The sequence below is a fragment of the Ranitomeya imitator genome, chromosome 3 (genome assembly GCF_032444005.1).
Source record: "Ranitomeya imitator isolate aRanImi1 chromosome 3, aRanImi1.pri, whole genome shotgun sequence".
NCBI lineage: Eukaryota > Metazoa > Chordata > Amphibia > Anura > Dendrobatidae > Ranitomeya > Ranitomeya imitator.
In genome coordinates, this window is record NC_091284.1 from 354,905,317 (window position 1) to 354,922,555 (window position 17,239).

Genomic DNA, 17,239 nt, shown 5'->3' on the forward strand with positions numbered 1-17,239 from the left:
TATGAGGGTTATAACTAAATAGTCCTGGATAGATCTCTGTAAGGATAATGACTGTAATGGAGGTGTTATAAGCTGGTGCCTTATGACAACTGGGAGGGCAGTTTCAATGAAATGGTACCACTCTCCTAATCTTCTGCAAAATCAATGACCTTTATCCTGACCAGCCATTTCATTGGGATCGGCCAACAATATACCTTGTAAGGACCCCCAAATGTAGTCATCTGACAGTATATTACAGGAAAAAGAACATTTCTTCATATTTTTTGCTCATTAATTGCACGATCTCTTTGCCAAAGGTTATTTTTTTGGAATATTTTTTTTTTTTCTTATGCCGTCTTATGTTTCATAAGAGTTGTGACCCTAAGCCCAAGCTCTAATACAACTAATACCGTAGTGGGGGCACTTATATTCCTAGCAGTAGGACACCTGTGTATAGATAGTGGCTCCAAATCACCCTTCACCTTTCTGGAGTCATGGTGCAGTCAATTTTACTAATCTAGAGAAAAGACTTTATTTTTGTAAGAGATGTATTGTGGCAACTCAAAGCGCTGTTTACATATATCTGTAATGCACAATATTCTTCTTCGGCTATAATACAAGATGTGTATTTTACTATGTAACCCTTGCTGCTATGTGTGTATCCTGATATAGGTCGATTGCAAGGCATCCATGCACTTAAACGGGCATTAGTGACTCTATGGAATCTATGTACTGCTGTTGCAAACCTATAAAATGTTTTGGTTGTAACAAATGCATTTGTTTGAAAATGTTATTAATGGTCACTGTTCGGGTTTGTATGTTCCACAGTTGCAAGTTCTGTTTCTATGCAAGTAAGGCCTCGGCTTGCATCACAACAGAATAAAATAATATTATAATAATTGTAGTGTGTGTCTTTTACCTGACTAATATACTCATGTCTGTTTTTGATTTTTTTTTTTTTTGTAAAGGAGCCTTCAGATACATATGTGCACTATGTTACGCCATTGTAGGCCTTCAGGAGAATTGCATAGGTCATCGCGCCCTATCTATGGCTCTGATTCATCAAGAATGGTGATTTTTCTCTCCGATCTTGACGAGGGGGTATGGTGGATTCAGACGCTACTGATTCATGAAGAGGTGCAAGGATCTTCATAAAACTGGAGTGTCTGACCAGCGACATGACTGGAGTAGTATTTCTGGTGTAAGGAACGCCGCAGCTCGTAGTGAATGAGAAGAGCCCACCTGCCGCGCCACGTGCCTCCCCATTCCATCCATTTTGGAAGAACTGTGAAAAACCGGAGTGAAACCGCCAAAAAGTCTCAAAATTATTGCGCAACTCTAAATTGTGCAAGATTTTGTGAATTTTCAAAGCAATTTATGGCAGAATTCTGGCTAAATTGTTTTATTGAATTGGGGCCTATGTATGTAATCTTGTCTGTTTTAAGGAACCCTCGCGGATGTTGGAGCAATAGTGGAATCTTTGATATATAGATTTTTATTTAACAAATATTTTAACACATATACTTATGTTACAGATTAAAATGAGGTGTTTGTCTTGTTAGGGGGGACTCTGTACTGCACAATAGCTGAATTTCGCAGTTTGGGCATTTAAGGTACTAGTATATATATTCATAGGTTACAAATTTGTAATAAGGTTCAAAGAATTTTTTTTTAAATTTAGAAACATATTATAGATATTGAGATATTGCTACGTGTACACGTGCAAGTGGTAATGAACATTAACCCTGCTGTTGTCTTCGGTCTGGGGAGACCGATTTTGAACTTTGGTATTTTTGGGGGAGTTCAAGATGCTGTTCTGAAACTTGTGGTTGATTGACTTAAATGAGGATGGGTCGGTCGGCCGGCCACGGGTTTCAGAGCCGCAACTTGAATATTTTAAAGAATATTGAAGTTCAAGGTCGGTCGTTTTTGACCGAAGACAACAGCAGGGTTAAAGTGCATCTGTGACTGCCCTACACTACGTTTTTGTGTAAGTAGAAGTAATTTTAAAACTAATGAAGAAAACTGACACTAAATGCTGCTGTGGAGGGTTGTGCGCGCCACTGGGAAACTGGACGTTTGGACGCGACTCTTGCTGCAGAGCTAAGTCCTTTAGATAGTGTTTAAGACTTCTTTTCTCCATTTATTTATTTTTTTATTCGTCATATTTACATAATTTGATTGTAGCACTAGCTAATGTTTTTTTTTAACTAAACAGGGCAGTGACAGGGCACGGATAGATACACTTTAAGGCCATGTTCTCCATAGCGTAAACACCTCTTTATTTTTCTGCTGCTTTGTTGTATAGAAAATCAGCATTCAGTTTGTTCATACAACATGACTGTTTGATTGGAAAATGGAAAAACACAACAAAATTCAATAGTCAGAGCAGATTGCTATTGCGCATTTTGGTGAAGACGCCTGCAGAAATTTTTTTTTATTTTTAATTTTTGCACTTGGGAACATGATATTGTATTATGACATGAACAAAAGGCTTAAAAGAGCTATCTTTTAAAAACAAGACCGCTGGTTAGATTTACTAATTCAGAAAATATTTAGACAGCATAAACCTAAATTGCATTTATCCCGTCTCACCCGGACCATTAAACGACTGCCATTTGCCTACATTATTTCTAATTTGTGGTCTCTTCATAGCCTTTCGAATGTACTTCTGCGCACACAAAACGATTGCTAATACTATTGGTCTATATTCATTTTTCTTGGCAGCACATTTTCTGTTTACACTGTTGGCGATGTGCTGGCGAGAGATTCTAAGTATTTCATACGTTTTTACACTTTTATTGACAAATATATACACTTATGCAAAGACTAAGCAGTGATATTTTGAGTCTCTGGCCTGGAAACTCCCCACTTCTCAATTCCATTGAGAACCTGTGGTCAATCCTCAAAAAGCAGGTGGACAAACAAATACCCAGAAATTGTTGTAATCTCCTAGCACTGATTAGACAAGAATAGGTTGCGTCAGTCAGAATTTGGCCTACAAGCTGATATGCAGCTGCCAGGGCGTATTGCAGGAGTCATGAATAATAAGGGTCAGAATTGTAAATACTGAATCTTTGCATAATCTTGATATTTTCATCAATAAAAAACGTATGAAATGCTTATAATTGTAGTTCAGTAACCAAAAGAGCATCTGATCTAAAAATTACTAAAGCTGCAAAGTTTCAAACCATTTGGCCATGGCTCAATGAAAAGTTGAATTAGCACAGAACTTAAGCCAGAGAACTGACCCACACTTGTCACCCTCTGTTATTACCGTTTTTGTAAACTGTAGAACAATCGACCACTAAATGTAAAACTTAATTACGAAGATATATTGATGGTAAATGTGTAGTGTAATGTTTCATGCTCTCGGCCATACTTGAGGGCTATGTTATGTGCATCCTTCACATGGTGCCCCTATAAATCATGCTGTTACTCTAATCTTACAGAAAGATCTCCATAAGTTATTTTCCTCAAGAAGTCTATGAGACCCAAAAATTGTGCCATGTTCCATTACATTTTGTATATCGGAGATATTTTCCTTACAAACATTGATGTAGACTTGGTACTGTCTTAATCTTAAAATTAGTGGTGGGCAAAGACTGAATACATATGGGTCCTGATTCTGTATTTACTATTAAATCACCTTTTTTGTCTTATGGCATTTGTTGTTTTTTATGATAAATACTTTCAGAATGGCGGTCGGTGTTCTGGAGTTTTATGCAAAGTTAAAAATGGTCTTTAATTTGGTCTTCAACCATTTAAAAAATGTCTTAGCTCAAAAAGTCGCACATTTTGAAAAATGGCACCAAAAAATGTCATGCAAACATAAAATCACTCCAGGGAGCACCAGATTACTTTTGCAACAAATTTTGTGACTTTTCGAAAAGACGCAAATGATGAATCGGGTGAAACAAATGGAAACTCTAAACTCCGCCATCAATGGTGAACTAAAAAAAACCACAAAACCATAAAAAATAGACTTTGAAATGGTGCAAATGGAATGTTGAATATGGTGCAAACAAAAAAAAAAAACAGTTCTAAACACTGCAAGCTTGACAAAAAACAGGCGCAAGTACAATCATGAATCGGGCTTTTGACCACTAAACACTCTCTGTAGCTGGACTGGTAAAATTCTCATTGTAATATCAAGATTAAAGCATCATTCTGAAATGGATTTACAAATTAAGATCATTAGCCTCGTGGAGGTCTAAGAGATTTATTTAATAGTCAGTACAGATTGTATTGTAAAATCCGGTTGACTTATCCTCTTTAATCTACACCTCCGTATATACAACCCCTGGCAAAAATTATGTAGTCACCGGCCTTGGAGGATGTTCATTCAGTTGTTCAATTTTGTAGAAAAAAAGCAGATCACAGACATGGCACAAAACTAAAGTCATTTCAAATGGCAACTTTCTGGTTAAAACACTAAAAGAAATCAAGAACAAAAAATTTGGTAGTCAGTAATGGTTCCTTTTTTTTAACCAAGCAGAGGGGGAAAATTATGGTATCACTCAATTCAGAGGAAAAATTATGGAATCACCCTGTAAATTTTCATACCTAAAAATAACACCTGCATCAAATTAGATCTGCTCGTTAGTCTGCATCTAAAAAGGAGAGATCACACCTTGGAGAGCTGTTGCACCAAGTGGACTGACATTAATCATGGCTCCAACATGAGAGATGTCAAGTGAAACAAAGGAGAGGATTATCAAACTCTTAAAAGAGGGTAAATCATCACGCAATGTTGCAATTTTTGTGGGGCTGGAGCTAAAAGATGACATGTCGTGTGACCAAAAACATCTACGCGATGTAATAAAAAAGGCCAAATCTCAGATGAGTCGCATGCAATTCACCTGCGAGTTGCATTGAAGTGTATGGCAGTGTGTGAGGTGTGAGTCGTGTGAAAACAACCGAAAATCAGACGTGTTGGAAAGCATTTGCAACTTTGTAATGCAGTCACAGTAGGTCGCAGATCACAATGCGACACCATAAGAAATCATCAGTCGTGATATCACGTGATTTGTGGTCACTGTATACCCCTGGCCTTAACGACAACCAGTCTTTGTAGCACAAACACTGTGCTGCTTTTTACTTTTCGATTGCAGAATATGAAGTTTGTATCTACCTCCTGATTTTTGCCGGGTTTCAAGATGGCACAAATCAGAAGGAAAAAGAGAATTGGTGCCGCTGTTAACAATGTTCCCTCAGAACATGGTGGCTTGCAAAAGTATTCACCACCACCACACGCCCCTTTTAGTATTTTTTCATATTTTACTACCTCACAAACATGAAATTTCACTGTTTCGTGTTTTTTTTTTTTGGGGGGGGGGGGTGGGGGTTGCATCAGTTCATGTAAAGAACATGTCTAAAACTCTGAACATTTGGTTTTCTTTTTATCATGAAGCAAACAACAAATAGGACAAAATAACTGGAAACTTCAATGTGCATATCTATTCCCAGTCCTAAAAGTCAGTAGAGCCTCCTTTTGCAGCGGTTACAGCTACAAGTCTTTCTGGATAAGTCTCTATGAGCTTTCCAAATCTTGCCTCTGGGATTATTGCCCATTCCTCAAGGTAAAACTGCTCCAGCTCCTTTCTTCTGCTGAGCATCAATCTTCAAGCCTGACTACAGATTCTCAGTTGTGTTAAGATCTGGGCTTTGACTAGGCCACTCCAAAAAAAAAATTACACGTTTCCCCTTAGTTGATTGTTGCTTTAGCAGTATGCTTTGGATCATTGTCTTGTGGGAAGGTGAACTTCCGTCCCTATCTCAAATCACTTACATACTAAAACAGGTTTTGCTCAAGAATATCCCTGTATTTCGCAGAATCCATCTTCCCCTTGACTTGGACCATTTTCCCTGTTGCTGAAAAACATTCCCACAGCATGTTGCCACCACCATGTTTCACTGTGAGCATGTTCTTGGTTTGCCGCTTCTATGGAGTGTGTAGTTTATTGTGGTCGTATGGACAGATACTCCAGTCTCTGCTTGGGACCTCTACAGCTCCATCAGGATTACCTTTGGTCTAAATGCTGTCTTTCTGATTAATTCCCTTCTTGCTCAGGCTGAGAGTTTTGGTGGGTAGCTCTCTTGGCAGGTTTGTTGTGGTACCATGTACTTTCTATTTGATAATAATGGATTTGATGGTGCTTCGGAGGATCATTAGAGATTGAGATTTTTTTTGTTTTTTTTTAATAACTCAACCCGAACTTTTACTCCGACTTTCTCCTTGGCTTGTTTGGAGATCTCTTTGGTCTTCATGGTGTTGTTTGGAAAGTGGTGCCTCTTGCTTATCCCCTTAGGGACCAGGGGTATTTTTGTGTTTTCTTTTTTCACGCCCCTTCTTCCTAAAGCCATAGCTTTTTTATTTTTCCATCACTATGGCCATGTGAGGGCTTGTTTTTTGCAAGACTAGTTGTACTTTTGAATGACACCATTGGTTTCACCATATCATGTACTGGAAAACAGGGAAAATAAATTTAAGTGCGGTGAAATTGCAAAAAAAAGTACAATTCCACAATTGCTTTTTTTTTTTTTGTTTTTACCATTTCGCTAAATTCTAAAACTGACCTGCCATTATGATTCTCCAGGTCATTGTTAGTTCATAGATACCAAACATGTATAGGTTCTTTTTTACTTAAGTGGTGAAAAAAAATCCAAAGTTTGTAAAACAAGCAAAAAAAAACCCCACCATTTTCCAAGACCCGTAGTGTCTCCATTTGTTCGGGATCTGGGGCTGGGTGAGGGCTTATTTTTTTGCTTGCCGAGCTGATGTTTTTATTAATACCATTTTGGGGTACATGCAGTGTTTTGATCGCCTGTTATTGCATTTATTGCAGTGTTTCAGCGACCAAAAAAAATCATAATTCTTGTGTTTTATTTTTCATTACGCTGTTAACCAGTTGGATACATTTTTTTATATCTTGATGAATGATTGGGCGATTCTGAACGTGGCAATGCCAAATATGTGTATTTTTTTAATTCTTCTATTTTGACTGTGGCAAAAGGGGGGTGATTTGAACTTTTATTTTTTTTAATATTTTTAAACTTTTTTTAAACTTTTTTTAAACTTTTTACATGCTTCAGTAGTCTCCTGATTGCTTGTGTTACACATAGCATTGCTTCAACCCTGCTATGTGTTGCAAAAATGCTCATAGGAGTTTGGCAATGACCACCACAGGCCTCCTGCAGACCCCAGGTTGTCATGCCAACCCAATGGTGCCCGTGCCACATGATCACGGAGCTAAGACGTGCTTCCGGTGCGGCCATGTTAAGTGCCGCTGTTGGAGTTTCACAGCGTCATTTAACATGTTAACAGCCGTGGGTGGATCAAATTCCACCTGTGGCTGTTTGGGGCCCATGGCAGCTGATCAGATCAGCTGTCATGTGCTGGAAAAGGTGCAGGCTCAGCCGGAGCCCACACCTCAGGGGATGGGTGTGACCTATGACGGACATAGCACGTCATAGGTCGTTAAGGGGCTAATGGTGTTGCAGCCTCTGTGGCCTTTCAGAAAAGGTGTGTGTAAACTGACAGACCATGTGACACTTAGATTGCACACAGGTGGTCTTCCTTTCACTAAGCATGTGACTTATGAAGGTAATTGCTTGCATCAGAAACTTATAGGGGATTCATTGCAAAAGGGGTGAATACATATGTACTTGCCAATTGTTAGTTATTTGATCCCATAAATTTAATTTATGCCAATATTTTTCTCACTCCACGAACTTAGACTGTTTAGTGCTGATACATCACACACAAATTGGATTACACAAATATTTAAACACCGGTTGTAATGTAACAAATTAGGTAAAAAGCCAAGGGGTGAATATTTTCACAAGCCACTTTACATACATTTTATGTGTCACTGTGTTTTTAAGACAGCCTTTCGAGTGGAAAGCGTTTGTGCCTTGTCATAGATCATGGCTGACCCTTACAGCAGGAGTAGATTGATATTTCTTTAAATGTAAACATTTATCTGGGCATTGGCGCCATTTTCGGGGAGTCATCCACGACCCTATCTTCCACATTATAAAATGCAAAGAATAAGTAGAGGATTCATCCGATTAGTTGCTATGTACAACTGCTCTGCTTTTAGTCTGTGCTACTTTCTACATGCCAGCGACTTTGCGCCTGCTGCATTGTGCCCCGAGATATTCCTGTACGTTGGGGTTTCATCAGCTGACTTGCTCCTGTGGTGGGTATTAATATGTACTTTGATGTAATCCTTTAAGTGTCCTTTTTACAAAATGTGAGTTAGGTGCAGTAGTTATTGCCATAGTTAGAGGATGTGCTTTATTGATTGTATTACTTGTAATACTAGTTTCTAAAAATCAAAGTATTTTTGTAAATTCACAAGCGTGTGGTGAGTGTAGAGCGCATAAACTGAGGAGGTCCACACTTGACACAGGCAACAGTCAGGATGGAGGCCAAAGCATCTGTCCACCATAGAGACTCATTGTAACCGCACTGTATACATTTCGTTGTTGCGTTTTACTATATGGTTAAACCAATAATATGCAGACACATACCTGCCAGGTGGAGGACTAAACACACTTTTGGCCTTCTAGTGAGTGGAGGCCGATGTGAGCGGTACAGTAGCTCCTCACCTATTGTGTAAGGATGTGCCCAGATACTATGTGGACTTAACCTAAGAACCATTTTTTAGAAATCTTATATTCATTTATTTGCTGCTATGGAAAATGCAAATTCCTTTTTTTTTCCTTTTTTATTAGACTGGATATTTCTTCCTGTTTATCTCGGCAGTAATAAAACTAAACTGCACGCATGGAACCAGATTCATTAAGATACCAAAATGGCGTAAATTCTGATTAATTTGCCAGACGACTTCCAGCCACTTTGGCAGAGCTGGCCAGAACTGGCATAAAAAAAATCAAAAGTTGTTTCAAGTTATTTTACCACATAAAAATGCTTGATGAATCCGGCCTGTCATTTATTCCTAGGCAGGGAAGTACCTTTCTGGTAAATGACGTAATCAGTTTGTTCGTTAGTATGACGGACATAGGGCTTTGTGTATTCTAACCTATTATAGTTTATTTAATGAAAATAATTCCATTCATGTTACTCGCTATTTACTAATATGTGACTAATTACTATTAGGCTGGAGAAAAATATCAGATGTCCGGGAATATATGTTACCATTACATCTAATTTAAGGACGTTCTCTTTTTAACTTGTGCTGAACTAAGGAAAGTTGCCATTTCTATTAGCTGAAGTCTTTATTGCAGTTTATGGAATATATACAGGTTAATATACGGTATGCAGTGTAATAGACTGTTATATGATCATTGATACCCTATGGCAACACCGTAGGCATCGTGTGCTTTATATTTACAAGATAAAATGAGTGCAGAATTAGCAACTGCCTCTCTTTTCTGCAAGAACTCTAATGGTCAGAATTTGTAGACAAAAATAATAAAAACAATATTTTGTGTAATTTTGCAGGTATTTTTGTAGGTTTTGTCATTTTTATGCGATACCATAATAATGGCTATTAAAGCTAGTGCTTTTCCGGGAGAAAATAAAAATGCATTAAAATGGGTTGTCCGGTCCAAATTGATAAGTCTGCAGTCACTCTATGTGACTGCAGACTTATGAATCCCCCAGTGTAAGCACTGTACGCTGCGGGTTTCGCAGGTTTCTGAGCCCGGATCGGCGGTGGTGTATGTGTTATACATACTCCTGGTCAGAACCCATCTAAAGGGTACGGCCTCCATACAAGTGCGTGGAAACATGGCCGCCCCCACTGGCTTGGAGTATGTATAACTCATGCATATCCACTGGCCTGGCTCAAACTGGTGAATCATTGCAGCGCACAGTGCGAGCGCTGGGGGATTCGCATGTCTGCAGTCACAGAGTGCAGACTTATCGATTTGGACTGGACAACCCCTTTAAAGATTACAGAACTCCTATTCGGAGGTGAGGAGGGGTTATCCGGTCTAAATTGATGTCTGCAGTTACTCTGTGACTAGACTTTTGAATCCCCCCCCCCCCCCCCCCAGGGCACACCCTGTGCTCTGTTAGAATTTGCTGGTTTCTGAGCTGGGAACGGAGGTCAGGTATGCGATGTGCATACTCCCGGGCAGAACCTGTCTAGTGTTGGGCACCCACTAGAAGTCCGCGACCTCGCTCCATACACTTGTATGGGACGAAGCCACTCCCACTAGATGCTTCCCGCAGAGTGAATGCAGACCTTTCATTTTAACTGTACAAACTTTTCAGTGACCAGACTGAGCCATGAACAGCATGGGTATTCAAGTTATAGACAATATTTGGATTACCAGCCTAACAGCTGTCTCTTCTGAGCGCACCATAGGGATCCAAACAAGTGCAAACACCATTAGTTATCTAGCAACCAGACCAGAAGGGATTGTTTGGGCTGGATAACCGCACCACTTGTCCTCTGCTCATATCACAAAGTATCAGCCCTCCTAGGGAAACGCAGTAGAGGAGATGTCCACAATGCCAGCAGCCAGATTGTTGGTGCTTAGAAACAGTCTTGTGTCCTACACATGTGCCAACATTTTACATCACAAAAGAAGAGTTTACATAAAATACCCATGATCAGGAACTCACTGGTCCACACACCATTCAATATATATTTTTTTGTTCTTTGTTGAGATTCCTTGATGCCACACTAAGAAGATCTGATGTATACTATAGTGCCATTTTTATTTCCATGTTGATGTACCTCTTTAGTTATTTTTTAGCGAATACATGGTGGTACAAGGATCAGCTGTGGACATGATGGGTATATGACACGGTCTAGGTTATTTGATATCTATTCTTGTAATATTAAGTGTTTACGAAGTATTGGATGAACTGCTGCTGCGGATGGAACGTCCCCCATGCACCTTTGCTTCAGAGCACTCTTGTAATGTTTACTGTAACCATGGTGCTAGCAGTTGTCCTTGGAGCATCCACTCAGAGTACGAAGGTGCTCATATTTCTTATGAATGAGAAAGCTGCCTTACATTGAAACTGATCTACATGGTTAATGCATATGTCCAGTACATTCTGCACATTGTAAGCATGTGGTTTATTAATGCTGCTAAGAAAACCCATAATAGAATTTATAGAGGCACTTTCTTAAAGATGGCTCTTCTTCTTGCATTGTCATGTTCTCATTATTTTGAATTAAAATTCTGTGATACATGTTTATAGTGGTGCATTGGCTAATTGGCTAATCACGTAATCCCAATGTATACCATTGCTTGAAGTCCTTCATCTACAGTATGTGCCTAGAGATGAGCAGATCACTTAGTGCAGCCCCAATCCAGGTCAATGCGCTCTGGCCGTGGACAAGAACTGCACTAATTTCTTGAGCTTTCCGCATCACCTTCATGGTGCTTGATACACAGGTGATGTCTCACCAGCCCAACTACTCAGAAGCTGAGCCTGTGATCTCTGAGTGAAAGGTAATTCACGCAGCTCCTGTTCACGGCCAGAGAGCTCTGACCTGATGCTATCATACTGCTGAGATACTGCAGGCTCGTTCTACTTTTTTGATTGTAATCATGCTTATTTTATACTCTATCATGGATTGGAATGATTTGCTACTTATGATAACATGTAATGGATCATGTATAAATAATGGGAATTGTCACAATTGACCGAATAGAGATGACCCAGTTACATGAAGTATTGACCGTTTTCGATATGTAGCAGCCAGCAACATTTTCTACAGGGTCATGCCCTATATATTTCTATAACCAAAAACGAAGAGCGGAAAAGTAGAACGGCACTAGATCTAACGGCAGAAGATATATAATGCCAAGTCCAATTTCCAATGAAAGGGTGGTGCTTTACACGCTCATAGTGGTGCTCGACATCATGTAGCAATCCATAAGCAACATATATGAAGAAAGAAGGAGAGATGTGGCACTCACTGAGTCGTGTTGTAATAAAAGTCCTTTATTACTCCGTCACAAGGATTAAGGACATCATTTCAAAAGGCTGCGGGTACGTGCGGGGTGACTGGGGACGACGGCCGTTTTGTGCCGACTGCGCTTCAACAGGTCCAGGTATGTGATCGAAGATGATGTAATTTCCTTTATAGGGCGTCTCAATCATCTCCAGTACAAAAAATACTTTTTTGTACTGTAGATGACTGAGATGCCCTATAAAGGAAATTACATCATCTTCGATCACATACCTGGACCCGTTGAAGTGCAGTCGGCACGAAACTGCCGTCGTCCCCGGTCACCCTGCACCCTCGCACATACCCGCAGCCTTTTGAAATGATGTCCTTAATCCTTAACACGACTCGGTGAGTGCCACATCTCTCTCCTTCTTTCTTCATATATGCTGCTATATATTTCTATATATTAATGTGAACAAGTGTCCCCAACACTACTAAAGATATCTGCCCTCCATCTGTCAGTAGCTGGGAGAATCAATGTCATTAAGATGATAGTCTTCCCTAAACTCCTATATGTTCTGGAACAATCATCCTCCATAGTCCCACAAAAGCTCTTTGCCATGATCAGCTCCCTTTTAGCATCCTTCATATGGGGTACAAACAGACACAAACTGAAAATAACCACTCACGGAAGGCTCAGGGAGAAGGCAGGTGCGGCACTCTTGGACTTTTCATACTACTTAGCTGTCCAACTGCACTTTTTACAACACTGGATAGCTGATAATTATTTGCCTAATTCTAAACACCACCTTGTGCACTGATGGGGTCTTGCAGGCAACAGCGCAATACTAATGCTCCAATTCAAAGACTAAGTAGCGGAGTCCCCCTTATGGCATAACAGTGCTCTTCCTGAATTCCTACATTCCAAAGATGCTTAGTTTTGGTCTAACTTAGGGGTCAAGACACTGGCACAGGTATATATCCAGGGTGTTATTGTTTCCTTTGATCAATGTCAACAGCTCTATCAAGTCCCAGACACCCTTTCTTTAGGTATTTGCAACTAAGACATGCCCTAAATACCCAGTTTCCAGACATTGGAAATTCTCTCATATCCTAATACCCCCTGATTAGGATTCTCAGGAGCCAGGGACCCAAGGGGTTGATCTCCTTTTTATACATCCAGTCACTAAGCAGGAGATACTACTCCTCCTCGCCATTGTTGGTGGAGGCAAAATGGAGGACACTTATACGCTCCCTATCAGAGGAGGATTGGAGTGAGGCCTTGACCCTCCCCACAATATGTTTCACTGGCAATTAATAACAAGCTGGTCAAAATGTGCATAGTCCATCAATGCTACCTGACACCTAACAGGTTATATAAAATGGATAGTTCCACCACTGCAGATTCCCATAGGTGTGGGAAAGAGGTGACAGATTTTATATACCTGATGTGGTATTGCCCTCATATTGCAAAACTTTGGAAATAGGTCATGGCCATCCTCATCAATATCATACAATCCCCTGTACCACTCTGCCCTAAGGTGTGTTTATTCAAAATCCTTGATGAGGAGACCTGGCCTCACTACCCTTGTACTCTTCTTAGGGAAACATTGTTTTTGGCTTGCAAGGCTATCACCATGCAATGGATGGATAGAAGATCCCCACAGATATCACACTGGGCCAGTGTGGTACTGCAGCTTCTTATGAAAGGGTGGTATATAAAATGATTCATTGTCCTCAAAATTTGATAAGGTATGGAAGCCTTAGTTTGATTCTCTTTTGACTCGCAATAGTCCCCCGACAATGAGGTGTATTCTCTCATCATTAAATCAGCACTCCCATCAATCAAAGTTTTTATCCTCTTAATGTATTGCAATCATCGTATTATATAGCATGGTGTACTTACAATTGCACATTTTGTCTTCTGCTCAGGTAATTCTTCTCTTTACTCTATGTAGAAACAGGACATCTCTTGTCCCTGCAGAAATCATTCCTCTCGTCAACTCCTGACCCAGCTGCTCTCTCCTGCTATTGACTTTTGCTGTGACTGATTACTCATACAGGGAAAATTGACCCCCAGTTTCTACATAGAGCTTAGAAGGATTCAGCTAGTCAGTTATTAATCACGTGATGTCATATGCCTAATGGAAAAGAGAAGAATTAATTTGGTAGAAGTACACAGTGCTATATAACATGATGATTGCAATATATTAAGAGGATAACATTTTGATGGGTAGTGCTTCTTTAAAGTACGGTATGTGATATTTGCTGTCTAACATGGGTGTCTTATACTTTTGATTAAGATCTTAGACTCATTTTATGTTAACGGCAGGGTTAACTTTGTCAGACCGTACTAATGAGCAATGATAAATTCTGTTTGTTCTTTTGTTCTATGATGTAACCTTGTTATGTTGTATAATCTTCAATAAAACGTGTTTAAAAAGATCTGGTATCTATACTCTAAGAGAAATCTGGACATATGTTAATTACAAATTTTTTTTTTTTAAACTATTATTAATGTTTGTCATTTACTTGATCCATTTATAAAATGATGTATCATGTGTTATACCAATGGTTGGCGACACTCCATGATGCCTTTATGTGGATGTGACTGACGGCGCCTGTGACCAATGGTCTGTCATCCTCTTTGCCTTGTTCATAGCCACAGACCCTATAAAAGTAATAAAACAATAAACCATTGTTTATTAGTCTGCTTAATGTTTTTTCTTTGAGGAGCGTAGCCATAATGGTGCTACAAAATATAATTGGAGCTATCCTCTACTTCGCAGCTGAGCAGAGACATGGTGTTGTAGAGATAAGACCTTCCATACATACATACTATGGTTAAACTAACATTCCTGCATTTTTTCCGGGGGGCTACACCTTGGCTATTCAAGTGCAATTTTTTCCCTCCACATTAAGTGATGTGATAACTTTCTTAATGTCATAAAAAAAGCTCAAAAACGTACTCATTGTATTCATACAGAATGCAAATCTAGTTTGATTTTTACCAATCTCACAAATAAAACTGTGTGCTGGCCAATTACTTTTCATCTGTGCTGGAGGAAAAGTAGGGCATACAAAATGTGAAGTGTATATATACGTTGTGTGATTTATCAAGTAATGAAGCAGAAGGCCAAGGCTGCCATTTTGTCATTCATGCTCAATAGATTGACATTGGGAGAAACGTGCTGATCACATAATGCGTGGGGGGTTGGGAGTGGAGGGCTACCAAACACTTCCGGAAACCTTTTTTTTTTCAATGTACCTTTAGTTAATATCGGTATGATTGAATATGACTAAATACCCCTCAAGTGAATTATGTTATATATTGTATGATCATCTTTATTACTCACATATTTTAGAAACTGGAATACTTTGTCCTGGGACTGTCTGATATTGAACCTAAGCCCACTTAAAAGAATGGACTGTGCTGTAATATCAGACACAGTCCACAGACCGAAGAGGAAGCAGACTTCTTTTGTGAACTCGGACAACCTGTTTTTGGTGTGTTTATAGGATTAGAGAAACACCTTTTTTTTAAATTGCCATGTTTTTTTTTAGCGATGTATCTTCAAGGTTCCACGGAGTCAGTCATGTCTTTTTCATCCTCTGTGAACGCTTTAATTAAAATATGAATAGCAGACCTATATTATTGATCACATAATGGTAAGAAGAAGAGGTAGCTAAATATCAGACTTTAAATATGAATAATGACCAATGTAAGTTCTATGCAAATTGTGTGCTTACAGATCTGGAGAAATAAATATTAAAGCAATGAAAATTGGTCTGTACTTAGCCAAAAGGATAACTTTACAAGTTGAGGATTTGATATGGAATCCAGGCTAAAATACGCAATAAAACCTACAAGAGGCAAAGTGAACATAAACCCTGCTGTAACTAAATAAATAAGCAAAAATGCATTTAAATAACACGGGTTCTTAGTAATACTGTTTTTGATCAAAAATATCATAAAAGCCATCCCACCACGACAAGGTGGCCCTGATCCGGACAGTCCTACGCTGTCTAATATTAAAAACCTTACAATGTGTCAGAGTTGACCTCAATGTGTGAATAAGGACAGACAAAGGACCAGGTCCCGAACTGTCAACACAAGCCTTGGGAAGCTTTTAAAATACGCAATAACTCTGTGCTCAATTCTTGCAAATGAATGCAGTTACCACAATTCCCTTCAGATGCAGAGGAACTTTCCAACATGGTAGTGTTATTTCCTTTAAGTCTTTGTGGTATCCACAGCTGATGATATCAGATGTCCCATCCCTACTTTAGGTCCTGAAGAGGTGTCAAGCTCTTTGACAGGAAAAACAGTGATCCATGTCTCGCTATTTTTTTGACAGTGTGTGATCGTGGCTCATGATTGTGATTCTAGCAGATGTGGACAAGACTATATACTCTTCTTAAAAGTGTGTACCCTATAGGCAATACACTTCAAATAGGTACATGGTCAATTTGTTAGATTAGATTAAATATTCATTTAGTTATATCACCAATGCCAAAGTTGGACCATGACTTCAGATAGATTGTGTAAGTATTACGAAGAGGGGCAGTATCCCGAAATACTATGCCTGCAAATTGAGATTCTGGTTTGGCTTTTATCTTAAGTCATATTGCAAGGCTTGTTAAAGGGTCAATTATTGACTTTTAGGATTGCTCCTTCCAATTGAAAGTACTAGTGTTCTAGTCCTCTTCCTCTCTGAAGTGGCAATTTGTATATTTAACTTCCCAGAGGAGTATGCATGGCCAATAAGTCTCCACATGCCAGGTCTGGCTTGTCACTCTCCATAAAGAAGAAACGTTACACCTGAGATCTGAGGGATACAAGGAAATGCCACTGTGTCTCCACAACCATTATGCATGCTGGTAGTGTGTTGAACAGTATGATCCTGGTCCTTTTTAGGCTGTCTGTACACACACGGTTGCTTAGTAGGGAGTCCTACAGCTTCAGTTCTACATCTGGTTGCTGCATTTTTCTCTCACGCTTTTACAGGTGAAGCACATCTAGCGCTAAAGAACAGGCAGCCTCGATTTATTTTTAAATCTAACCCTGGCTCATGTACAGTTGGTGGCCAGTTTGAGAACTCAATGTCATGAGACTGCTTATTGCAGTCGAAACGCGTCGACTGGCTCATGTCAACCATGTAAATTTTTTCTTTTGAATTCACTATATTTTCTTTTGAAAAATAAAAGGAAAATCCAGTCCTGTTTAGCCAGACTCCAATTGTTTCTATTAGTTTGAGAATATCCTAAAGATGTGTTTTATTTTTTGAGCTGCAATTTTATTTATTTTTTGTTAATCGGACGTGTGTAAGAACTTTTGTTCTATACATAAAGGAGAGGTGATTGGTCTGATT

At 39.3% G+C, this 17,239-nt stretch overlaps 1 protein-coding gene across 1 annotated transcript in view; it reads left to right on the forward strand.

Annotated features, from left to right (window-relative positions):
* LOC138669949 (protein argonaute-3) overlaps positions 1–1,273 on the forward strand; it is a 116,532-nt gene extending 115,259 nt beyond the window's left edge. The window contains exon 19 of the mRNA XM_069756846.1: positions 948–1,273. Within this exon, the coding sequence (XP_069612947.1) occupies positions 948–1,134 (187 nt within the window). The 3' untranslated portion in view covers positions 1,135–1,273. The remainder of the gene's footprint in view (positions 1–947) is intronic.
* Positions 1,274–17,239: the final 15,966 nt, after the last annotated feature.